The sequence below is a fragment of the Engystomops pustulosus genome, chromosome 5 (genome assembly GCF_040894005.1).
Source record: "Engystomops pustulosus chromosome 5, aEngPut4.maternal, whole genome shotgun sequence".
Classification (NCBI taxonomy): Eukaryota; Metazoa; Chordata; class Amphibia; order Anura; family Leptodactylidae; genus Engystomops; species Engystomops pustulosus.
In genome coordinates, this window is record NC_092415.1 from 52,938,383 (window position 1) to 52,966,194 (window position 27,812).

The 27,812-nt window shown below is 39.1% G+C and overlaps 1 protein-coding gene across 7 annotated transcripts in view; it reads left to right on the forward strand.

Moving 5' to 3' along the window:
• NOL4 (nucleolar protein 4) overlaps positions 1 to 27,812 on the forward strand; it is a 161,680-nt gene that overhangs the window by 100,746 nt on the left and 33,122 nt on the right. For all 7 annotated transcript variants that reach the window (XM_072151988.1, XM_072151989.1, XM_072151990.1 and 4 more), the window contains exons 5-6: positions 102 to 234; positions 20,078 to 20,361. In XM_072151988.1, coding sequence (XP_072008089.1) covers positions 102 to 234; positions 20,078 to 20,361 — 417 coding nt within the window. The remainder of the gene's footprint in view (positions 1 to 101; positions 235 to 20,077; positions 20,362 to 27,812) is intronic.

Consider the following 27,812-nt stretch of genomic DNA (forward strand, 5'->3'; position numbering starts at 1 on the left):
ATCCAAAAAGAACTCCACGACTTTACATCGACGCTATTGTTCAGGTGATACCATTTTCTAGACAAGGCGTCTAACCATGTGGCTTCTTGTCATGTCTACAGGATGAAAGTTCTATAGAAAGTGATGAATTTGATATGAGCGACTCCACCAGGATGTCAGCTGTGAACTCTGACCTCAGTTCTAACCTTGAAGAAAGGATGCAAAGTCCCCAGAATGCCCATAGTCAACAAGATGGCAAGTATCTCCTATCTGTCCTTCTAAAATGTTATGCCAACAGGTAGCATGGACCAATTTCTTCTACCATCACTATTTCCAATAAAAGATCCTTTTGATTATAATAACCAACACATTGGGGCTGGGATGTAAGTGCAGATGTAGGTTCCTTCAGAGATATTATTATGATTTGCCCCTTCCCCTTTGAATTATGCACCTGTAGAGATAAATGGAGGATGGAGCCCCCTCAGTCATACCGCCACAACCTGTGTTAGTTTTTCAGACAGCTAGTTGAATTAGCTGGGGAAACTGTATGACCTTAAATGAAAAGCTGCATACAGTAAGTCGATGAAAAGACATTGATCGCTGTCATGGTAACAGTAATCTCTTAAAGTTCGACACACTTTACTCAGAATAAAATAAATTTTTACATAAGAGAGTAAAAATCATTCCGTAAATATTATCACAAAGTCTATCGCAACCAGAGCGTTGACTTTCCCCATCTAAAGGTTTTTCCATATTTTAATGGATGTAAAAAGTTAATGGTTTGGTGAAAGGTGAGTGATGCGTTTCAGTTTTTCTTTTTATTGCATTTCATATTTATTTCATTTGTATTTGAAGTTTTCTTCTGATTCTACCGATCACTTTCACTTGCATACCACGCATGCGCCAGTGCAATGCACTGCTCAGGAGCAAGTGTGAGCTGGCGCGCCATGCTTCAGAAGTATGTCTATGACGCCAGCCAGGGATATGCAGGGCTACATAAACAGGACAGTGATGTCGGCACTGGGGCTAGCAGTCCAAGTGTCCTTGAGGAGATTTAGGGAACATGGCTAAGCTCCTCCATCGTCTTTATCTTACAAAAGGAAGAGCCTGAATAACATTTATTTTGAGGAGAATGGTGAAAACTCTAAAAATAATATTAGCAGCAATGGGACACTACTACAGTAAAGAACAATGTATTATTTGGGGTGAAACATCCATGAGGGTTCCCTTCAAGAGGACACTGGCTGTATAAATGGAAATTGATAGGAGGGTTTACAGATTTCACCTTGGAAGATATAAACCAGAAGTTCTGTAGGATGCCAAAGAAGAACACTTTAGCTTTAAAAGGTTTAGCCAGTAAAACAAAAAATAAATAGATGTGTTCTACAGGGGTCAATAAAATAAGAAAATGTTACTTATCACTTCAGAATAGAGAGACATAGAATGGCACTTACCTTTCCTGGTGATTCAATCAATCTCTATTCCAGCTTGTTAAACGAACATGGCTTAGGGGTAGGGAGTAATGCAGAGGTGCTGTACAGACAGGCGATGGCCGTTCTGTGTCTCACTATTCTGATGTTAAAGTACTCCAATACGAAACTGAACTCTGTGAATAGAGCACCACCCTTTGGATTGAGATTTAAGACGTAGGACATGTAACAAGCTGGAGAATGTTTTTTAACCGTCAAGTACCCACTATATCAGCAGCAGTTGCCGAGTTATTTACTTATCTCTTCCCGGCCACTCTGGTAGCGCTGTCTCTGTCCCCATGTATCTCACTTTCCCACACTGCTGAGAACACCCTGGAGGCCTCAACATTGAAAGTCTCACCCAGTGATTGGCTTAGGTGGCTTCATGTAGTATATACTATACGTCCGTCCAAGAAGGGGAGTGCACCCAGGATTAGAAAACAAAGATGCATTTACTAGAAAAGATCCTTAAATAAAAATAAACACTGATGGACGCCCGTTGAAAAACAAAACAAGTGAATAAATTAATGACTGACAAAATACATAATTTTTATGTCAAACTTTCTGTGCTGATTGATTTTATTTTTTCATAGTAGTCAAATCTCTTGCCTACACAGTACACATAGCAGCAATAAGTAATATCCACACATAGCCGTAACATATTCCTACTTCAAAGCTGCAAAATATTTATACATTGAATAAATACTGACTTCACCAGGCACTATCATTTGTATTATACTTTTCTTTTTAGTATGATAAACTTGGGAATATTTTACAAAACAGAAGACGGTTTTGTTTCTAAATTTTTAATGCCACCACGTTCGCTGCAAAGGGGCCTTCTGAGGCTTTGTCGCCCAGGGGCCTATTGAAACATGGAGCTGACCCCTGTCTGTAGTCATATATGCAATTTCCAAAGTACATGATATGAAACATTAGTCCCTTCTGTCCTCAATGGCAAAACCTAACACCATAGTGGAGGGGCCTGTTGTGGTTTTCTTTGGCTCCTATCACTCCCATGTACACATATAACCTAGTTTTGTACTGGTTTAGTTTTGTACTAGTTTTGTACTGATTTAAAATGACAGATTCCTCTAGTGTGAGTGTACACATGCACAAGCACATGTCAGACATCATTTTCCAGTGGCATTTCTTGTCATTGCTAACATATTACAAGAACATATGTATGGTGCTGGAGGCTATCTGCATTTTCCTAATCATGAAACATAATTTGCATTTATGCAAATTTTCAGTTAGCTCATATAATTAATAAAATTTGCATTGTCACAATATAAACAGGTTTTTTTGCAGATTAGTGTTATATTAAAAGTCAAAATTACAAACTGTCAGGAATGTGTGATTTGTCCGTGTAGGAATAGAAAATATTTTTTGCATGATTGTATGATCCATTGAGGAGAATGCCAAATATAGTGATTGCAATATCACATATATAGAGATACTTTCATTCAGGAAAACACAAAAATATATATGCTTGCATATCTATGTATAGACACCTATTCACATATAGGTAAATACATACAGGTACACACAAATATACATTAAAGTGCACACACACACGCACACACATATATATATATATATATATATATATATATATATATATATATACAAGAACATGTAGTGCACATATATACACATAGTAACATACAAAGCCATATACAATTAGACATACAGGCACATACACACATATACAGATATAGACAAACACATAATGGTACACACACATACAGAAACATACTCAAATATTACATTACATAGAACTTGATTTTATGATTTACAAAATCTAAAGTAGGCGGAGTGATCACCAAGATAGCCGCCACTGGGAACTACAAATCCCATAATCCTTCAGTTCTTAGTAACTCTGCCTCCCTAATATGCTCTGCGTGTAACTGCCATCACTGCACATTACATCACTGAGATGGGTCTCACCACAGCACTGGCCATACTGGATGCACTGCAACCAACCGACTACGACTCCACATAGTGATGATCACATGACCTGCCCAGCCAGGTGCAGAACATGTGATGAGGACATGTGACCAGCGGCCATCTTCTTTTCTGCACGGAGGAAATCAACGGACTGATTACAGGGCCAGTAGCATTTTAATTCTTCATTACAGTCTATGTCCACAGCATTTCCTACTAAGGGAAGAAAAAGTTTAAATGACAAATAATTACACACTAGCTTATATTTTAAGGACCCATTTGTATATGATATTAGATTGGACTTGCTGGACCTGTGACTTTTTCATAGCTATCTGCTATGTAATCATATTTCACTAACAATCAGTCAGTTCATCCTGTAATCTAAAGTTTATTATGCTCTCACTTTGTTATTAAGTTATTTGATTGCAAATGAGCATTTCAGAAATTTACATCTCAGTGATGTTTTATCCATATAATGGGAACTAAAGGACTAATTACAAAATGCAGATATTACTAAACTAATTTAGGAGAGAATAGCTATATAATGTTTCCCTTTAGTACTCATGAGTTTATCACTACATCTGAAGTAGGGTAGTACTACAGACTGCCGCTGGCGGCAGGTAAATTCTGGCAATGCGTGGGCGCCGCCATTTTGGATCCATTCCCATGGTAGCCTGGAGTCTTTATGAGACTGCAGGACCTGTCATTCAACAGAATCTATAACAGTGTGCCAGAAGCACACTCTTAGGCTGCATTCACACTACAGTATGGGGGACGTATATACGGCCGACGTATATACGGCCGATATACGTCCCCCATACACTTCTATGGGCTCGCGGCGCCCTACGGCAGCGGTACGGTGCAGCACACGTGCGGCACCGTACCGCTCCGTAGCCCGGGAAAAGATAGGACATGTCCTATCTTTCCCCGTATTACGGTGCCGCGGCCATACATCGCTATGGAGAGGGGCGGGGGTGAGCTGCGCTCACCTCCTCCTCCTCTCCCCGCGCTGCCGTGTGCCCGCCGTGCTACGGTGCGGCGGGCTCACGGCAGTGTGCATGCAGCCTTATAGATCGATAGCTAGTTCTCTTTATACTGCAATACTGTAGTATGGCAGTTTATGGTAGGAACTATTAGTCCCCCAAGGGTTAATGTACCCTTTGGGGATCTTAAAGTAGTATAAAATAAATAAATTAATTAAAAAATTCAAATCATCCCCCTTTCCAAAGAACTGATATAAAGATAAACAAATAAATTCATAATCATGTTAGGTATTGCCGAGTCCCAAAAATCCCAATCTATCAGAACATAAAAACGGTTATTCCTAGTGAAAATAAATAAATGTAAATGCAAAAAACAAAAATAATGTGGTCCTTAAAGTTGTTTGCCCACAAAAGAAATTTTTATTAATTTTTGGCAGTGCGTAGCCAAAAGGTGTTGGGTCCCACTGGTGTTTTCACCGGAACACAGGTGGGCCAGGCAGTCCTGGATAGGACACAATATACAATCTGCTCAGTTTCTCTTGCTCTGTAATATGCTGCCTGCAGATAGGACACTATGTACAATTGTCTCAGCTTCTCCTTCTCTATAACATGCCGCCTGCAGATAGGACACTATGTGCAATTGGCTCAGCTTTTCCTGCTCTATAACATAATGCCTGCAGATAGGAGGCAGTGCACAATCGGCTCAGCTTCTTACGTTCTATAACATGCTGCCTGCAGATAGGACGCAGTGCACAATCGGCTCAGCCTCTCCTGCTCTATAACATGATGCCTGCAGATAGGATGCAGTGCACAATCAGCTCAGCTTCTTATGTTCTATAACATGCTTCCTGCAGATTACACTGCATTTTCATAGTGACAGTTTGACTTGAATATGTAAATATGGCTCATTAGGATTATATAACAGTGTTGTATAACCATTCCTCATTATATGTTTATGGTTTATTTATGGTTTATATAAGATCTGAAAAACCCCTTGAGAATAGAGGCTGGTGGTATGTAATGTACTCACAGTGTGAATAGTTATAATGAAGATTAAGTAGTTATTGAAGTCAAGCTTGAATACGTATTAAGATGGTGACTCAGTGATCCACATGAGAAATACCTTTTGCTGCGGACCTTGTATTCATTTGGTTCAATTGACAGAAAAGAAGGTCATGAAAAAATGATGAGACTGCAGATGTGAAAGATGCAAGTCAGCCGAGACATCCAGCACCAGAGTGGTCAGTGCTGAGCTGCTGGATTAATATGGGTCAACGATGACTCAAACCCCTTATCTATATCAGCAACAGCAAACCAGGGACAATGAGAGGCCTCAAAGAAACACATTTACTCTCAGAAGCCAGAAAAAAAGTTAATTGAACACATTTGCTTCAATTCAAACATATATAATTTACTGAAATGTATACAGTGCATCCATTCAGCCTTCCTGAGATATCTCAATGGTACTTAGGATTTAGCTTCATGTCTTAAAGTTGTGTTTGGTTGATCATCTATGGGTCCTCATGCCTTTAACTTGCATACAATGATCATAACTTTTGAACATTTGCTGTGAAATAAAATTAGGCCCCCAAGCTGCCTCCGATCTGTTATGTAGGACAATGACAGGATCACAATGAGGTCTTTGTGATTTTAAATGCTACAGTACAGCAGTACTTGGGTTATGTACAAGATTCTGTTCTTAAGTTAAAGGACATCTACCACCGGGATAAAAGACTGTATGCAAATGAGACTGAGGGGCTCCAGGCTCCATTAACACCTATGGAGCCTGGAGCCCCTCAGGCTCATTTGCATACAATCCTTCCTCCTGGTGATAGATGCCCTTTAAATTTGCATGTAAGTCGGAATAGATATATTTTGTAAATGTAATTTTTTTACTGTGCAAATGTAGCACAACAACAAAAAACACGTTGGGGGGCATTTATTATTATTGTTGGCTTTGTGACCATTTTTTGGCAGTTTTTTTTTGTTGTTATTGCAGTGCCTTGTGCATCATATTTATTATATGTCGGCATCAGAATTTAGTATCTTTCGCAACACTGACAAATTTTCCTGCACTTCTAGATTCCCAACACTTTTTTGGCACATTTTTGGTGCATAATAAGACCGACAAAAAAGCAAGTCTACCAACTTCTGAACCCCTTCATGAATGTGTTTTGACTTTTCTGACGCTCGTGTGTTCATCTTACACTGCGCCACATTCATTAGGGTCATGCACCACATAACATCATCACAGTGCAATACACTAAATGCTAAAATCAAGCACCCAAAAGACACCAAGCAGCAAAAATAACCAATGGATGTAGTAAAGTCGTCGGTTGGCTGGACTGGGGGTCATCATCTGTCTAGACATAGAGCAAAAGTGAACATCTTGACACCTATAAAAACCTAAAGCGTTTCTTTAGTCTAATAAAGAAGGATTTGATGGCATATTGGGGCTCATTTTCTGTGTGGACCACACTTTCGTCGGACATTCCGACGATTTCCGTTTTGCGCCACTGGGACAGGGATTTAAAAGGGGTTTTTGGCGCACTGCTGAAGATGTGACATTGGCCCACACTTATCAGCCTGTACTATGTGCAGCTACCTGTTTGTTGTGCAGATGGCACAAGATTCATGACTTGTGGTGCCCGTTCTTCATGAACCTGGCGCTCCCTGCACTGCACCGACAGAGTGCACTGACTTTTTTTTGTGCACCTTTAACATGTGGCGTGCCACAAATTTCTGGCGGACTCTGCAAGATAAATGTGACAGAACACCCCCTTCCGTGCCGGAATTTGTGTGGCATGAAGAATAGTTCAGCTGTAACATAGGGTTAGCGTGCTACACATATGTGGCGTGGACACTTCGTATACAAATGTGGAACGTGCAAAATCCATCAGAAAAATGGCGCATTGACAATAGTAAATGTGCCCCAATGTGTTTTAGCCAGTAGAGTACAATTTATACATCTGGGATTTAATCCAAGCTGTGGAATCACTATTAACATGCTGAAACTTGTAGTTCTACAGCAGACATAGGGCCATTGACACCTATTTATAGAGTTTATTTGCTTTCAAAATAGAAGTAGAAATTAAACTATAATGAAATATATTTATAATAAGGTTATACATCTTGAGCCTCACTAAGTAAGATACTGGAAAATTACATAAATTACAATTCCATTAGATACCCTAATTAGCAGAATCAATTCCTCAGATGCACTGGAAACCTCCACTGACAACAGGGCTATATTATATGTAATATGCGGTACTTACTTTGGTTGTACAGGGATTTTTTTCAGTACTTTTTTTCCCTCACGTTCTAGAACTTTCTGGTAGGTGAATTGACTTGCTGGGGAAATCTACACGTGGCACAGAGGCCAAAGTCCATGAATATACTCTCTTTACAGCTACTTGGAAATAAAATATATTACTATTTAAATTCAAGTATTTTTTTATTATTATTTTCTGTATTTTCCAAACCATATTTCTACAGTAAGTCCATTGGGGTCGGGCAGTAAGAGCTTTCCTTATGGAGATTTCGCCAAGTAAGGCCGCCCTGTAATTTTTAGCTTGCCCACTGAATATAACTTGGGTTGGCCATGGCAGAATTGTAAATATAGAACACATTACACTGTGCAAGGCGTTAGGATTGAGTAATTTCCTCCTAGTGATAAGTCAGTGAATACTGGGCTTTAGTAATGGATAAGGAGCTCCATGCATTTGTTGTGACGTCTCTAGAGTTTCCATTGTGACGTGAGCAGTATTTACACAATTGCCCCGTGGCCACCCCTAGCTCCGATGCTCTGACGCTTGTCAGCAGCGTCCTCCCCCATCTCCATCACCAGAACCAATGATCTCTCTCTGCATCCCTACCCCGGCCGTCTGTCCTCTTTCTGCTTGTGCACACATATAAGGTGGCGCAGCCCTGCATTTCTTTACGGATTACAGCACATGATGCGGAGATAAAGAAATTTAGGATTTCCGTTATCTATTTATAAGTACTACGTAAAAACACGACTACGGTCCACCAGCCAGGCTTGAAATGCTGGAGCAGAGACCTAGGATAAGGAAAGAAGAGTATTCCTTTCTCTGGATTCCTTTTTTTCGGCTCAGCCCAGCAGGATCAGCCCTACTGATAGAATGTGCGCGTTGTCATGGAAACACCCTCCCCTGCTTCATACACGAAAGATTAGCTCACACTGTGTAGAGGAGAGAAATTCGGGAAGTCAGGCTAATCCCCGGGTGCACAGCTAGAGAAAGGTTGGATCGTGCCCGAGGGATGACACATCTGCACTCATGGCATTGGCCGGCCAAAAAAAAACTGCGAGAGTAGAACATAAGCTGGAGGCACATATGGGACTAATAAAAAAAATAGGAATGAGATTAATACGAGTCTTAGAGGAGACTGTCCCATGGAAGAAATCAGAAGTGGCAGGGGTTAATGCATGGGCTGTACATAGGGGACACAAAGCTGACCTAGATATACTTACTCCACACTCTCTGCAAAAAATACTTAAAAAATAAAGAAAGAAAAGAAATATACAAATACAAGTTTTATCCAGTCCTGATTATGGCACAGTGCACTCTAGAGTCTTCTCATATCATATAATTATCAATCTCAGTGGAGGAAAATTGTAGGTACACTAAAGGAAATCTGCCATTAAAATCAAGCTTGATAAACCAGGGGCACTTTCTCATAGATCCAGATACTGTGCCTGCAGTAATCTTCTTATATTTGTTATTCTTTGCCTCCTTCCTTCTAAAATAAACTTTTAAAATTATGGAGGGCATTACCAAAGCCCCTTCATGCTGCAGCTTCAGAGGCTGTTACGCTGTCTCCTTCTCCCCGTTTGCACAGTCATCACTTCTCCACTCCCTCTGCCTGATGTAATCTCACAGCATCAGATGAAGTTTCAGCTCACAGTGGGAGGGATGGGGGTGCTCCTGCTTAGATTATCAGCCTGTGTAGCTACAGTGCAGAGGGTTTCTGGTAGCCCCCCCCCCCCCCCAGAACCCTTCAGGCTCATTAACATAATTTTAAAAGTTGATTTCAGAAGAAAGGAAGCCACGGATAACAAATATAAGATCACCACAGTAGCGTCTGGATCTATAGGTAAATGATGCTTGATTTTCATCTGATTTTCAGGAAAAAAATTTCCACTAGATATAAAATGTACTAAAAAAAAATTGGTATTTTGGTAAATTTAATTGGTCTCAAAATACGCTATGTAAAATGTTTAGTGTTTAATTTTGCAAGCTCTTAAAGAAATGTATGAAGTAGATTTAACCCCTTCAGGACTAAGCTTTATTTTACTTCATGAAAATCGTCAAAACCAATATTTACAGGGACCTGCTCAGCTTTAAGAGACTTTGAGAGGCCTAAATAATAGTAAAACCCTGGAAATTAGCACATTATAGAAACAATATCCCTCAACATATGAAAAAACAACTTTAAGAAGTTTGTTAACCCTTTAGGTGTTTCACGTGGGTTAAAACAAAATGGAGGTGGTATTTACAAACTTAAATTTTATTTAGACAATGCATTAATTTTGGGCAAAAATGAAATATTCCCAAATGATTAAATGACGAATAGCTCCATACGAAGGCTCATTTTTTAGGGGGATTCAATAGATAATTGATGAGATTTTATTAACTCTTTCTTGCTGGGGGGGTTAAGAAAATCATTGATTCTAGTGTAGGGTTTTCTGGGGGTTTTTTGTTGGCTGTTCACCATACCATAAAAATAACAAGTTATTACAGCGATAACCCATTTATATTGCATTTTTAGGGTTGACCTGGGCAGAATATAATACTCCATTGGTGAGAAATCTGCTTGTTTTTGCATTGCCACATTCTCAGAGGCATAACAATTTAATTTTTGAGCTGTTTTAGGGATTGTTTTTTGTGGGACAAGCTGTACTTTTTATTGGTATCATGTTGAAGTAAATGTTACTTTTTGAACACTCTTTAACCTGTTTTTATGAGGTTGGTTATACCAATAGCCATTTTTTTTTCACGGCGTTCACCGCACAGGCTCGATAACAATTTTATTTTCTTGTATGGGTTGTTACGGATGTGATGATACCCAATATGTTGTGTTTTTGTTGTGATTTTTACATAGGATGTGGGATTAGGGATCTTTTATTCTTTTATTAATAATTTTTTATTTATACTTTTTTAAAACTTTTTTTACTGTTTTATTTTGCTTAACGTGAGACATGAACAAATGATTATTTGATCGTTTGTTCAGTGTAATATAGGCTGACAAGCACACTGCAAATCAGTCTGGGGCACTCAGTTACATCACAGAGAGTCTTAGAGCGCCTTGTCTTATAATTTATTCACTCCCCTGTACGATACAAGTCCCACCTGGTCTTGCCCGTCAGCACTGTGGACGTGCATAGCATAGGCTATTGGAACCTGTCACCAGCTAAAAATCACAATCCTGGTGACAGGTTCCCTTTAAAGTAATTTTTAAATTCCCCTGTAAGAGACTTTAGGGAAGTGTACAATGAATTCTATCATTGAACGAGCACTTACTTGAAAACATGTATCATAACAAACATTATTGATTGAGAAAGACAAAGCTTTATTGATTTCAGCAAAAAATTTATTTCAGAAACCTATTCATAAGTACAGACTGTAATAGAAGCAAAATCTTTTGTCCTCGCCACCTCTGCCATCACAGTAAAAAAAACTGATCTCCTGTGGCTGCATCCTACATGTTTAACTTCACAGAGAACATAGTAAAGTAAGAGTCTAGCTGTATTCCACACTAGACACTGAGTAGGAACTAAAGAGTGAGAGCTAATTGCTTGAAAAGATACAAGATGACAGGAGCAAAAGGCATAGCGGAAGAAATGTCATCAGCTACCTGCCTCAGACATAGGAGACATCTATCAACCCTGATGCACATGTTAGTGCGGCTAAGTCACTCTTTCTTTTGTGTCAGCATATATGCAATAAGGCCACTTTCACATGAGTGTTTTTGGTTCAGTATTTTTTTTATCAGTATTTTTCTACAGGATGATCAGTGTCGGTCAGATCATAAGAACAGAGGTCCTGTGTCAGGTGAGCTGCTGATCCATTCCTCTGTATAGACTATAGTATATATAAGCATAGTACAGCTACCTCCTGCAAGTTGCCTGGGGCACCATTCACACTTTTCAGACTGGGGTACAATGGTTTCTCATTTTCGATCAGTAGGAGTCTCAGAAGACAGAACCCTGCAAACCAGGCAGAAGTTATAGTCCCAACACATTTGACATAGCCCCTTTAAAGTGAGTACATGCTCATCCTAAAAATAAAGTGCAATCTTTGAACATCATGTGAAAAAGCAGCAGGGAGCTGAGTAGCTACTATCTGGGGCACATTTGCTAAAAACTCTGCAAACCACACTATGTGCAGCTTGCCTCTGTATAGTGCAGAGTGCACCAGATTCAGGATTTCCGGCGCCTGTTCTTCATGAATCTGGCGCCCCCTGCACTGCCCCGACAGAGTGCAACAACTATTTTTTGTTGCACTTTTAACATTGTGCGTATGACACAATTCTGTCAGATTTTGTATGTTAATTGTAGTCCATTTCATTGACGAAATTTGTGTCGCAAGAAGAATAGTGCAGCCACAACACATATGTACCACATATATAAGGTGCCGGCACTTCTTAAATACATGGGCAAGCAGTTTGCACATGAAAGAGTCTGACAGAAAACTGGCGCTCGGACCATAGTAAATGTATATGTTTTTGTGGAAAAGATTCAGGGTAAGTGGTGTTTCATGTATCTGTCTGTCACTGATAGTGCCCACATGACTAGATGACTACTTCTGTGCATAAAAAGAAATAGCCATTGAGGGCATGGACACACTTTGTATTTACAAAGGCAAAGCAAACATCTGGGGCTCAGCCCGATCGCGTATGCATTTCCATGAAAATGCCTGCACCCAGTGTTACATCCGCAGGACTACATTGTCCTTAAGGGCGCAAAATCTGTTGGAGGCCACCACAGAATGTAGCCCAGACAGGGTACACATATAGCATCCATATAATAGGCAGGGTCCCTCCCTTAGGCCGGATCATGGTCCCCATAGACTTCTATGGCATGGTGCGGTAAGCATACTCTGTCTCACCACTCCATGACCAAGCAGAGAAAAATATAGGACATGTCCTATATTTCTCCATATTAGCAATGAATCGGGCGGACAGCCGACACCGGACTGATCATATAGTGGGCGACCGCCCAAATCGTGTACACTTGGTGGGGGCCCCTTTAAGGGCAAAGTGGTGGGGTCCCCGGGGTGCATGCCCCAAGAACCCAACCCGTAACCTGGCTCTGCTTACATGTATAAAGTATATGTTTATAGAGTGGGAAAGGTTTTAAGGTTCATCTCCTCTTCCCTGAATGTGGGAGGAAGAATGAACATTGGCAGCAGGCATTGATTGACTGCTATCAGTGTTCCCTGTGTTCATTATATGGACAGTCAGATAAACAGGGAAAAACCCACAGTAAACGCTCAATGTAGGCCGAACACAGATGCCATACAGTGACATCCTTTGTCCATAGCCCACAATAACCTCCACTGAGCATATGCTGCTCTCTCCAGCAGAAAGCAGGATGAAAAACTGCATAATTCCACAGTGCAAATCAGTTTGTGTAAATCCAATCCACTATTTAGGCATGGTCATTTGTTGCTAACAATTCCACAAAGATTATGAGTTTTTCTATCTACATCAGTCTAAGTTTTTGCTTACTTACCAATTGCCCTCAGTTTGAATGGAAAGTTCAGGAGTCTCTGAATCTGTATAGTGGACAGGAGCTTATGAAAGCCTATGAGGCACATTTACTAAGCAGTCTGGCGTAAACTGGTTACACATGTATTTATAAAGTGCCTGGGATAGTATTTTTTTGTGGCTGTACCAGCACACGGCAATGCAATCCCGTGCATAAAATGGGGTGTTCCGGTGACTCGCATCGGACACAACATATATGTTGACAAGTCCGAAACAAATGTGGGGCACCTCCTTGAGTGTTCCAGGAAAAATCAGGTGAATGCAGCTGGTGCCACATTCATGATACAGAACATGTTGCCCCCTGCACGATAGTAGGGCAAATGGCATGTAGTGCAGTTTGCCTTACTATTAGTAAATGTGGGCCTGTGCCCTTCATGCATGTCTGTGGTCCTGTCAGGTTAAGGGCTTGGATTAGAATTTCATGTGGGGACTTAAAGTTTTAAAAAGTAAGATTTAGCGCACCCTTAGGATGCCAAATCAAAAACCAGCATTCTATTTCGGCACTTTAATTGCCAGATCACAGGTTCCTACAATCTCTCTGCATTGCCTATAATATCTGTAGGAATAAATCAATATTCAATAGTGTTGGGACTATGAGAAACAGCTGCTTCCTCTGAGAACAGGGTCCATGGTGCTGAAAATCCTTAAAATTAATCAGTGCTCAATCTGTGTCTGAGCTTTATAGAAAATGCTGTGCTGGAAATTAAGAAGAGGTCTTTGTAGAATGTATTTAGATCATATTTAGCAACTCCAGTATAGTAATACACACAGGCATCTTTTAGTACGTCTTTATTTGAGCATGCTAGCCTGTCCAGATCAATAAAGCATAATAACAATCAAAAGCCCATATTACTCTCCACCAGGCAATGGAGAATAATTGCAAAATAATCACCTAACAGGAATACTTTTAAATCTTTGATAACTTTTTTTCATGAGTATTTCATGGAATAGAAGCTAAAGCAAATCATAGGACAGTAAGAAAATAATCCAGTGTCTCATCTCACAGGGGACAGATAAGTGTTTGAAGACAACAGTGCCACCTTCTGTCCATCCCTGAGAACAGCAGAAGTCCCAGGCTTCGTTTTATCCTGTATTCGCTTACTGTAGAACTTTATATCCTGAGTTTTATGTGCTTAAAAATATAACTTTTCTACATACTACACATAGCATTGATATATATATATATATATATATATATATATATATATATATATATATATATATATATATATATATATAAAGACTCCTATGAATTTTTCACTCTTTGTTTCAATTGGTAAGTTCAAAACAGTTCTTCTTTTGGTCATTAATGTAACTCTGTCCCCCTCTTGACAGAAAACAATTAAATGGATATTTTTGCTATTTATTAAACAAGGAAAAATAAAATGTCGTATGGTCATTAGTATGCAGACCCTTTGTTTAGTATTGAATAGAAGCAGTTTTTGAGCTAGTACAATCATGAGTCTTCTTGTCCCAGCAGTTGAAACACAACCCCATAGCATGATGCTGCCACCACTATGAGTCACTGCTGGGATTGTATTTGGCAGGTGATGAGCAGTGCCTGGTTTTCTCCACACATATCACTTAGAATTATCACATTAAAAAGTTCAATCTTCGTCTCATCAGACCAGAGACTCTTATTTCTCACAGTTGCAAGGCTGTGAGGAGCGGCTTCTATTAGCAGACTCTGCCATAAAGCCCCAACTGGCGGAGGGCTGAAGTGATAGCAGTTGACTTTCTCCCCTCTCCCTACTGCATCTCTGGAGCTCAGTCACAGTAATCTTGGGGGGGGGGGTACCTCTCTCACCAAGGCTCTTCTCCCACAATTGTTTAGTTTGGTTGGATGACCAGGTCAAGGAAGAGCTGTGGTTCAAACTTATTCCATTTAAGGATTATAGAGGCCACTGTGCTCTTAGGAACCTTGAGTGCTGCAGAAATTCTTTTGTAACCGTGGCTGGATCTGTGCCTTGCCACATTCTGGTTCTGAGCTCCTTGGGCAGCTCTGACATGCACTGAGAGCTGTGAGGTCTTATATAGACAGATGTGTGTCTTTCCTAATCAAGTCCAATCAGTTTTATTAAACACAGCTGGACTCCAATGAAGGAGTAGAACCATCTAAAGGTGGATCAGAAGGAAATGGACAACATGTGAGTTAAATATCACAGCAAAGGGTCTGAATACATGTGATATTTCAGTTATGCTTGTTTAATAAATTAGCTGAAATATCTACATCTGTTTTTTCTGTGTACATTAAAAAATAATGATCTTTGATCTTACAAATTGGCTGCAATGAAATAAAGATTGAAAAATTTAAAGGGGTGTGAATACTTTCTGTACCATATATATTTACTTATTTAACATTGTATCACAAATGCACCCAGTAGTGCCCCAGTCACTGAAGACATGAGAGCTGATGAGTATTTCATGTACTATTTTTAGCTTAAACCGTGGTTAATCCGCTGCTGACTTTGGGCTTTTTCCCTGTTCATTCAACATGATCTTCTGTATCCTTGCATGAATCATGAGTCCGGTGACAGCGCAGGGCAGTTTTATGCATTACATGTCTGTGTCTGTAGTGAAATGCAGAGCCGGAGGACGGAGTCAGTGTTATCTGTAGTCAGTGCTGAAGGGTTAGGCTCCCTGCTGGAGCTTCATAGTCTCATGCTACAATTATATAACAAGAATATGGGCAAACAACACAAAAAAGATCAAGCCATGCTCTCATTTTGATAGAAATAAAATACCAAGTGTACACGTAGTGGCAACATAGTTTAGTGATTTCTGGTCAAATATTATGTCACATGTAAGACATGAAGGGGGGGAGGGGCGAGAACAAGCATTTTTTTTAACCCAGCTGAGGATGGAGCGGCTTTGTGAGTTTGGAGTGGGAAAATGCTCCACTGTTTGGGGATGTGCTAAGAATTGGCTATGGGGGCATGAGGGAGACTAAAAATGGGGTCCAATAAAGCAATGGATGCTGTTCTTTTCTTTAAAGGGAACCTTTCATAAGGATTTCACCTTTTCACCCAATGACAGGTTCTCATTGCCTTTTTAATTCTAGTTCCCAGTTTTCTTTTATAAGTAGCATTGCTACCTGGCTCCCCACAAGGAAACTGGATTGAGTCACGGGGCATCTGTGCAAGGCTTCAATCCCTGTGTCATCATCATTATCTCCTCCCTCTCTCCTGCAGCCTTTAGCTGACCCTGTACTCCAAGAAAATCTCTGTCAGCTCATGTCTACAGTGAGCAGAAAATAATGATGATAATGACACAGGGATCCGCAGCCCTGCACAGCCTTGCCTCCATCCAGTTTTCTGGCAGGGAGCCAGATATACTTTTATCAACTTTTAGAAGTGTGTTGAACCATTTATATTGATTAAAAAAGCAGATTAGGAATTAGTATTAAAAAGGGTATTGTAAGGGAAACTGTAATTAGGAAAAGATGTGAAATTCTGATGTGAGGTTCCCTTTAAAGGTAAACATCTTCAGTTTTGACAATGTAAAACTGCTGATAGTGTTAGTTGGAAGCCCTGGAGATGTGAGTAACCATACCTTTGTGTGCATTAGTAGCAGCAGGACTATGAACATTGAATTTATATTTCAGGTCTGTAGCTGGATTGCAATAACTGCTCACACTGGCGAGTAACTGCTATAGTATAGTAACTGTAACTGCAGATATTAATAGCAGAGGAGGGGCTGTGCTGTGTTCAGCGAAGAGACCTCACATACCAGGGCACCAAAGTGCTCTGAATCTAACTACAATATTACTGAAATATGAATACGTTTTTCACAGTCCTGCTGATACCACACAAAGGTCTGGTTATGCAGATCTCCATCTTTGCAAAATGAGTCACATTCTGCAGAGCTTTAAGTGTTTGTTGACGCACAAACTCAATAAATATGGCATGTGTCCAAAACACCATATGGGAGGAGGTTTATAAGAAGTCTATGAGAGCAGAACCGAAACTGTTCTTGTTTTTCAAGGCAACCAATCAGAGCTCTGCTTTCATTTTCCCACATCAATTTATAAAATTAAAGATGATCTCTTATTGGTTGCCATAAAACACTTCTGATATATCTCCACACATTTAAAGGGAACCTGTCACCACATTTGAGCATATGCACATAGAGCCCTATTAACTAACCAACACCCTTCTTTTAGCTAATAATAGCAAACTGTACCCCATCCATGTATCTGACCACAAGAAGTCACCACTGCCTCCATGGACTTCTACTACTCTCAGTCCTCCTTACAATGGAATGGAATGGATCTATTGTTATGCTTATAGGAGCATATGCTCAGCGGAGGCCGGGGTGGGTGCAATACTTGTGCATCCACCCCCATCCCCTACAAAAAGATGTTTCCATCTGCCAGTATATATCTATGGATATGTTCAGCATATACACCAAAAGCTTTCCGCCTGATGTAAAAAAAAAAGTGGTGTGAATGCAGCCATTTGTATACTACACTTTTTTTGCTAAGCAGTAAATATCCATTAACCTAGGGGGATGTCCATCACCTGGGGGCAGCTGGTATCACATAATACCTTGGAGGAATCAGAAAGCCACTGCCTTGGCCCGAGACTTCTTATAATACAGATCAAGGGCACTGTACAGAATTACACCCCTGGTAGAGTAAAGTCAGTTTCTGTGAAGAGTATGTGCATGTAATTGTAAAGTGACTACTGCTCACGAGAGATTAGATGGAGATCAGAGACATTTACACATTAAACATATTAAACATGTCACTGTCTTCTTTTCATTCTGGCTCCTTAGAGGGATTGCCCCTTTAAATATTTATTTACTAAGAATTCTTCTTTCTGACAAGCCCGCTCACAATTCATTAAAATTACAAGGTACTTGAAAAATTAAAGGCTGTTCCTTGCCCATTATCTCTGCTGCTGTATTATACAGAATAACTAACAGTAGCCAATCTATATAAAATTATAATAGTCTATTATACTGCTGATATATTGTAACTCTCTGACACTTATTTAGACAGTGATACAAGGATTTTCTGTGTGTAATTTTTACAGGTTTTTTTTGTTTTGTTTCAAGGTCACATGTTGATTTCCATGCTATAAAGTTCTATGCATTGCACGAAATATCATTGGCATGAAGGATCCCATACTTGTCAGTGGATTATCTGTATTCAAATACAAGTGGAAAATCTATGTGTAATAAAGAGCGCATGTAGTCATGCTCTTGATACACCTGTATGTGAACAACTCTCCATGGATAAACACGTCACACGCTACTAAGAGTAATTTCTTTCCATGCCCTTTACATTGGCTGTCAGATCTGAATCTAAACCTTTCGGAAGGGTATAATGAACGCACAAATTATAATATAGGATGAATATCTCAAACTGTGAGAGCAGGATTTCTTCTTGTAAGACATTGCAGCTGAATTCCTAATTTAAAACTTTCTAGATACATTTTTATGAAGTCAAACACCAGCAGTAAGATATGCCTGTAAAGCAGCAGGAGGCCGTAGTAATAAGAGCAGAAGGACAGCACACGGAGGCTCTGAGGCATGGAATAACATGCTGGAATATTACTGGAGTCTGGATTACTCTTCAGTGTTAGCTTGTGAGGTCATGGCTGAGGTGGCTTATGGCTTCTTATAAGAAGTCAGGACTATAGTTACCTTATATAACTGTCTAATGCTGAGGCTTTAAAAGGACATGGGGTTTCAGATTGTGTGAGATAGAGAAGAACATTGGGGTCCAGGGTATGTCAATAGAAGGTAGAGACCATGAGGTTGGAAGCCTACAACATATCCCCCAAATTTAGAGAATCGCCGTACTCAAATCTGTGTAGTGATACAGGGTTCTCTTTACTTAAAGGGGTTGTCCACTTTCAGCAAATAATTGTTATGGCTTGTCTAAGAAAAAGTTATACAATTACAACCTTCAAAGGTCCTAGAAGGACCCTTGTATAAATATGAGTTGAAAGCTTGAGGATTTCATGGCTAGAGGTCCTTATCTTTATCAAACCTACAGGATAGTATGAAACTTGGCGATTGGTTCAGGTGCTATCAGGCCCCCTAAAGCCGTGGGCCCCAGGCGACCGCCCAAATAGCCTATCATATAATCCACTACTGATAATGAACTCAGAAATATTGCCATTAACCTATTACACACTTAGACCACCAGTGTTGTGTTTATGAAAGGGAAACTGTCAGCAGATCCTAATTAAAAGGATTCGGTTCTATGATTGTTTCTGACTTACTACCTTTGAGAAAGATAGATAGCAGATAGGTGAGGATTGTATCTATAGTCTCTTTATTTTTGTGGCTCCATAGAATTGTATGTAGACCAAGATGCAATGTCACCCAACCTGTGAATGATTGTCACTACCCAGTAGTCAGAGATCTGTCTCTCCTGTGTCCATCACATTACCATGGATCTCATCCAAAACAAGCAGAGATCTAGAAAACAGCGAGACAGTGATACAGAACATATATTGGACTTTTTTGTATACAATCAATAACATTGCTAATACTGGTCCCCTTTATAATGGCCGCTTGTTTTCTTTTACATTTTTTATTCCATGGAATAAGAGGAACTGTGGCAAAAAATCAATCATTGTATTGAATTTTTATTGTAAACTGTGTGATCACTATTTTTAAGATGATACATATGAATGAGATTACAAGGTTGCTCAGTATATTAAGTGGACTGGGAATGATGCCCATCCATACATCTCGGAGAAACACATTAAAGGTTGCAGAGATGATTTGTTTAGTCAGCGCTAAACAAATTGAGGTTTATCTGATGTAATTATTCAAGATGTGATGAAAATATGACACGTACGTTAGGACATTTGGTTTTATGGTTGCTTTCTAAGTGCACTGCTTTTATATGATCGTGTAAAACCTAAACAGCTGTTTAAAATATATGTTTTGCAGATGATTCCGCTCCAGAGAGTTTTAGTGGTAATGAAACATTGGGACACAGCTCAAATGCAACAGGAGGAGCAAACAGCAGGGAGGCGACTGAAGCTAACAGCAATGGAAAAGCCAGTTCGGAACAAGATGAGCAGCCATTGAATCTAAGTGACTGTCCTCTGTCAACTCCACTAAATTCAGAATTCCAAATAGATGATCACAGTAGTAATGGAAAAACTAAGTACAAGAACCTATTGATTGGGGACATTAAGATGGAGAGAGAAACAAGAGAGAATGGAAGCAAGGTAAGTCCCATAAACGTGGTGGAGGAGAACTAGTAGAGGGGAGAGGGTGGTCATACTCAGTGGTGGTCATCACCACTGATCCATAACACTTTTGCTGCTATATAAAATTTGATTATCATATATACCTTATGTAGTTACTGAAGACCACCTAAAGACCTCTACACAGTGACCATTCCTCTTATAATGAAATTCTCCACAGAGTTAAAAACATGGTCATATATATATATACTGTATATCTCCTGAGAATTTCCGGAGCTTTCTCTGTGTTCTTCGTACTATCTAGGTTATTTTTGTGAAGTACCACTCAGAAATGAACAGCATATCTAATATTAGGTTGTGTTGAATCTTAGTACAAGGACATACTTATTCTGGTATTTTGGCATCCTCAGAAGCAGAATATTCGTACACTTCTTAGTTTCAGTATAAGAGCAATAAATATAAAATTTAGCATACATAATCCTTACAAATGATGGGTTTTGTCCACAATAGATGCAGGGTTTCTTCATGAAAATACCAATTTTTTTCTTGACAAGTATAACCGAGATCTTGTCCAGTTTTTGTAGATTTTTAAGATCTCGGAATGATTAGTTGAACAGTTATCCTTGTTTATCTAGAAATGATATTTTCTTGGTTTTGTACCTTAATAACAGGTTTGCAGATGGAGATGCAGGAATATGAGATATTAACAACAGTTTTCCATGAATAAATAGAACATATGGGAAATGCTATTTAATGTAGAATATTTATATCTGTTTACGAATTAAACCAAAAGGTGAAATATGGATGGGGTGAAAAGCTAAAGGTCTTGCTGGAGTTTGTGGACATGTGAATAAGAATTGACATGTCTGAATTATATCAGATGGATTTTAGTGAGGACACAGAGCTATATATAAGGGTGCATACAAACTGCCTCTCAAAAAGGACAGGAAATGTTTTATACATCCATGTTGGTAAATGATTTGAGTGTCTTTATGAATACAATAGGCACAAAGAATGTTTTAAAAATGGTAGAGGTGTGGTTAGTATTTAAAGGGGTTTTTCCCTTTTAGACCATGTATGGCATATCCATAGGATATGTCATTTATAGATGATAGATGTGGGCCTATGGGACTTGCACCTTCTTGCAGCCAGATTGAACACACAACTCCATGGGAGGGACTCTACGGCAAAGAGACTAAAAAAAGAAAATATGGATTTTAAAAAATTTGAGAATTCTTTATGGCAAGTGTCTTTCAGGAATTAACCAGTGACTTGGGTTTGTTTTGTAATGTTCCTCATTTAACAAATCCACTTAACATGCATATTACCATGTTATGTTAGTATCAGCTATCATGAAGCACTTTCCCATTACATGTTAGCATGGTGAATTAAACCTCATAAGATATCACTGTCTTGTCGTAAGTGACAGTCCTAAGTATGAAAAGTTGACAGCCTTTAAATGCATCCATCCAATTTTGATAGGGTTTGCATTTCAGTTATATGTCCATCATGCTTGGTTTTTTTAACATCTAGATTTTTTTCTTACTAGTCAGTATGACATTTGTGTAGGTATTTTAAATGGGTTATGTGGTTAAAATCTCATTTTAAATTGTCCCTTGTTTGAGAACTTTGCCCTATTGTAAAGTAAGATGCTTCTTTAGTGCCTCACCAAAATATAATACTCAGCACAGTCTATACCTCTACACAATATGAAACCTATCAAACCCTATAGATAACATGGTCTATCAGGTACAGGCACCGTATTTACAAAAGCTTACCTGGGTAAGTACAAGACTTTAATAGGATCACTCATATTGTACTTACCCTAGTAAACCTTCTCTGCAGCCCACGGTACCCACAGGTCATGTCACCCACTGGCACCAGGACTAATGACTTCCTGTGGAGTGCTGTGTCCTGCTGGCTTCTGGCAGATCAAGGGGGCCATGCAGTCATTAGTGTATGAATGACCCTTGTGTGAACAGCACTCCCATGTCAGTGGTTGGTGGGGTAGGTGGATGTCCTGAGCTTGCCTCTCCAATCACTGATATAAAGGTGTATACACACCAGAAGAGAAGGTTACGAGAAGAGTGTGTTTTGGACATAGGAGCCCTTTATCAAGTACAATAACTCCACCGCTGACATGGAAGTGGTGTTCACGGAGGGTTTGACTGCACGACCGCTTTGATCCACTGGAAATCCGCAGGAACTGGGATGTCACAGGAAGTCCCTAGAGCAGCTGTCAGTGTGTTTATCTACATAGTGTAATCTATATTGTTCATATTTCTTTTTATGTACAGGCAGTCCCTGGTTTACGTACAAGATAGGTTTCATAGGTTTGTTCTTAACTGAATTTGTATGTAAGTTGAAACTGTTTATTTTATAATTGTAGTTCCAGACAAAAAATTTTTTTTTCCGCTGACAATTGTAGTTTATTTTTTTGCTGTCATGGGACCAAAGATTATCAATAAAGCTTCATTACAGACACCTTACAGCTGATTATTGCAATCTGGGACTATAGTAAAGCATCCAGAGAGCTTCACCGGAGGTCACAGTGGGCAGAGGGGTCCGTCTGTAACTAGGGGTCATCTATAAGTCGGGTGTCCTTAAGTAGAGGACCGTTTGTAAAATATATTATAAATCCATTAAAGGGCCCAGCAGACAATACAGTATCTGAAGTAATGTTCTGCAGGAGAAAGATCCATCTTCTAACAGGTTTCATAAATAAGAACCTTTTAACCCGGATGTTATCATTTTAATGGTAACTAAAATGAATATATTAAAAATAAAAGAAATGGTAACATATTGCTTCCATAACAGTATTTATGTAAACGTAATAAATATTTATGGCATTTAAAGGGGATTTTTTATTAACAGTATTTTTCATCCTGACAACATCCTAAGCCTTTTCGTTTCAGTTCTCTACTATTAATTTAAACAAACTGGGAGATATCTTTTATTCTAGTTACAAACTGGCCCGTCATACATGATGCCCGCATATCCTGGTCTCATATAACTGAGCTCTTCTCAGGATTGTTCATTTGCACTCTTTCCTTTATTTTCATGGGTAAAAAAAGGGTTAACAAAGGCACAGTAGGACTATGTGGGGCCTGGGTGGCTCTAATTTTTGGCTATTTTAGACATAAGAAAATTTCTGAAATATTTTTTTGGTTTCCATCACTATGATCACTGAGGTTAAACCTCTGGTATCCCCAATTCAAGGAAATGAAGGTGCCACAATGCTGGTTAATAATTGCCACTTTTGCTATTGCAATTTTCCTGGACAAAAGGATTTCTGGTCACCTACATGCATGACCCCATTAAAGAGAACCTCACCAGTCACTATGAGATTGCATAAGTTTGCAATATATCATTACTTTAGACAATATAAGGTAAAAAAGGACATGGTAAATACAGTTCACTCTTCAGGCAGCATATTATAGAGCAGGAGGAGCTGGGCAGGTTAATATAGTTTCATGTAAAATTACTTAGTAATCCGTTTATAGCTCTGTTCTTTCTATGGGAAAAAGTCAAAGTACCGTTTGGACACTGGTACATTGAAGGCAGTCAGTCACTGAAGTAAGTGCGCAGAAATAAATGGTCAAATTACACAGAATCTATCGCCACAAAACTATCAGTTCAGCGCCTTCTGCTTTATAACTTGCTGCCTGCAGATTACACTTGCAAATTTTTCCAGTAACAGATCCCCTTTAAAAAGGGAAATGTCATCATGTCATATACATCCTGTAAAAGAAGAGATTATAAAGGTGTATGTATGGCTGTAGGTAAGTACTATCTTAGAGAGGTCTTCAAAAAAAAATTCTGTAAACTAGGCTGTATTTCTCTTCTATGCTTTCTCTAGTGGAGATGTAAAAAGTAACTAAACCTTTGAAGCAAAATTTGAGAAATGAATGTGATTTAGTATCTCCTCTTTCTCCTGTAGTGAGCAGTGTGCCCGATGTCCCTACACTTCAGATAGATAAGGAGACTATTGATTAACTCTTTCTATGCTTGCAGACTATTTCCCTTGAAGATTCAGCTATCTGAGGAGATTAGAGTATCTAGGGATAGAGTGTCAAGGCATTAGAGACTTTATCAGGTTCCTTTATCTCTCAGCTGTCAGTGGAAACAGGACAGAAAGCTAATGTACACTGCTTGCATAAGGAAGAAAGGCAGGGGAAAAGAAAGACACAGGAACATATACTTTAATAGAGTATATTACAAAGTTTACTGTTATCATCTGCACTGGTGATTTATGCAATTTTGTAGAAAGTTTACTTACAGTAGATCCTGCAACATTAAAACTATAAGGATGATCTTATATATGGCACATTTGTTGCAACAAATTCAGTGTCTGTCCCTTTCACCTAAATTAATCCATCAACATGCCACAGAAACAATCCCATGCTGCATCAAAGTCCTGTAATCGAGTATGTATAGCTATAATTCCATGGAATTAGTTCAATACTTTCAGCAACAGAAAGAAAAAGAGTTTCATATGCATCTTTAAATTCCTGCTGCTCCTATGGATGTGGAACTAAAGGACCTTAATTGTATTTAATACAGTAGTTATTAAATGTAGTGATTAAATTTACTACTTTATTCAAGTTTGCTATTAAAATCTCCAATTGGTTGTATAAACACCATAAAACAGTATATATTATTTGTCATTGTCACGTACAATGCTAAAAAACTTGCTGAAAAAGGTTTTTTATTAGATGGCAAAATTGTCCTCAAAACTATAAGGGATTTCTGTGTGTAGATTCTCTAATACAACTTGTGTATGAGGAAGGGCTACATACACTAGCGCACAAATCTCATCCGTATGCCGCAGCCGACCTGAAGAAGTGAGCATGCATAAATAATCCTTTGCTCTCTGCTTATTGAGGTGCCCAAAATGACCTCTAATAAATGAGCTAAATTTGTGAAAACTTTAATACAAATAATATTTTACAAAAATGATGAGTTCTTGTAATGCAGTAGAATGGTTTGTTTATACTACTTTAGTTGAAGCTTACATTTCCCAGAATAGAAATCATCAATGCAGACTTTGAGAAGATTTTCACAGGTGGAGACAACTGTGAGATTTAAGCTCTGCAGCTCTCAGGAGTATGAATGCAGCTCTGGGCTATACTACATGCTGTAATCCAGGAACAGTGCAAAATGCAGTATTTTTGCGAAATTGTTCAAGATTTGTGTTCTGTAGATAAATGTTAGGATGGACAGAATTGGGATAGAAGGGACAGAATTGGGATAGAAGGGACAGAATTGTTTGTGAACCTCATGATCTCCATCAGGGAGCGACACCCTATGTGGTTTTTGTATGTGTCAATTGCAAAGAAATTTAAGGCTACTGTGGCACAGCTTTAATAAGCTAAATATGCCAGAATCCTAGCTTCATTTTGACCAAAAACCCACTTTCTGTGCACCACTGTATTATGTGTTAGTTCAAACAGTGGATGTGGAGTAAAGAGATATTCAAGGTATATGAAGATAACCCCTAATTTTGTTAACTCAGGTTGATGGAAGATATATTTTTCTTATGAAGGATGGAACAGTTAAAGGGGGATAGGGTGTGAATACTTTCACTTCTCTGGCTCTTAATTCTGATTCATTCCAGTGATTACTGCACTATGTGATTGGACAGAAGTTCCAGGGGTCATGACACCTATATTGGAAACTGAGTGTTCAGACCACAGGATATGGATACTTCCATTGATCGTGTAAAGACACTTCTTTTCTTGTCCCTAGTGAGGAGGCCAATCATTGGATGAATCAGGTCCCATGACCTCCAGAACTTCCAGCCATCTAAAATCCAAAAATATCATAGCAAATGCTACCTATGACAGACTCCTTAGAAGTTAAAGGAGCGTTTGCATGTGCATGAACATTTGCTAATGGGGTACAATTATCATGATTAGTTGGGGGTCCCAGCAGTCAGAGGATGAAGATAACTGCTAAATTTGTCTAATAGGAGAAGATGCAACAAAGTGCACTAGAGGCAAGTGCGAGTGTGTGCTTGTTAACTGGTAAAACGTATCAATAAAGATCTGTTAACCCGCTCTCTGATCACATCATCAATTGTTTAAGATGTTTTAATCAAAGGGAGATTGAAGAAGTCTCCCGTCTCACACTATAAATCAGCACTGGAATCTATTAGTTTAGAACAATAAAGTAAATGATGACTATAATGAAAAGGTAAGAAGAAAATGACCTGCTGAATAGGAAGTAAGCATAACAGATACTTCCATCTCCTCAATAAAATTTCACAGCATGCTAATATGTCTCTTCAGACAGCTCATATAAATATATCTCATTAGCTCATTTAAAATGTCCATAAATTCAAGTACCCATTCATAGAGTCAAGATTGCACAAATATCATTATAAACCCCGCAGCTTGAGCCTGCCACCCCCGGCTGTATAAAATGCCTCCAACCTGATTAATTGTGCAAAAAACACCTAGAAGAGAAAATAGGCTCCGTATTTTGGTGGGGAGCAGTTTGCACACAAAAAGATGATCTGTTCTTTTATGGATTGTGCTGATTTTACCAGCAGAATGTTATTATCGCTAATTTTATTGCAGTTCTTTTCAATACTAAGTTTTTACAGTTATCATTACAAAATAATTTGTACCAATTACTAGAAGGATCAGTGCACAAAGGAGCTGCATGGTAAAATACAATACTTTATATATCAGACAGGAACATACTTATCTGAAAGGGCAGGATTATTAGGGATGCAGGGCTCTCCGACCAGGACCCTTCCACCTTCGACACAGTGTTAGCCAGACCTTGGTGCACCACACAGGGTGAAGAAGTTAGAAAAGAGTGAGCACTCCTCACTTCTCACCCTCTCTAAAGAAAGCCACCCTGTGTTCACCTTGACTGCGTGCCATAGACTCATATTGTGGCTGTAATCATGGCCACAAGTAAATTGTTGTGAACAACCACACCTGGCAGCCCTGGGCTAGCTGCACAAATCACAACTAGATTACAACCCCATTGAGTTCTATTGTGCACCGTTACGGTGTCTTGCCACCGTGTCTCACTGCACAGTTGCCATGCTGGGTTGAAATGAACAAATAATCCAAGATTCGATTCATAGAGGCTGCATCATTTACCAGATTGAATTTTAGCTGGGTGGGAAGGAGCAGGATGCATATGCATTCGAGGTCTTTTTTAAAACACTGCACACAAGTATTCTGAAGCCAAAGGACCACACAACAGGTGATTTGGAATTAACCAAAAAAATAATTTTTACATTTTTCTAAACCACTGATTTCAGTTTTCAAAAGTATGTGGTTAGTGCATGGATGTCCCATTATAAATTGCACTTTTAAAGGGAGATTTTTGACCTGATAACCTACTACCATTATGTTGTCAAGCTTAAGTACTTTATGTTCCTTGAATTGCCCAGTGTGGTGGCATCATCCAGAAAATGATAGTATAAAGTCATGTGGGTGGAGAGTTTAGCC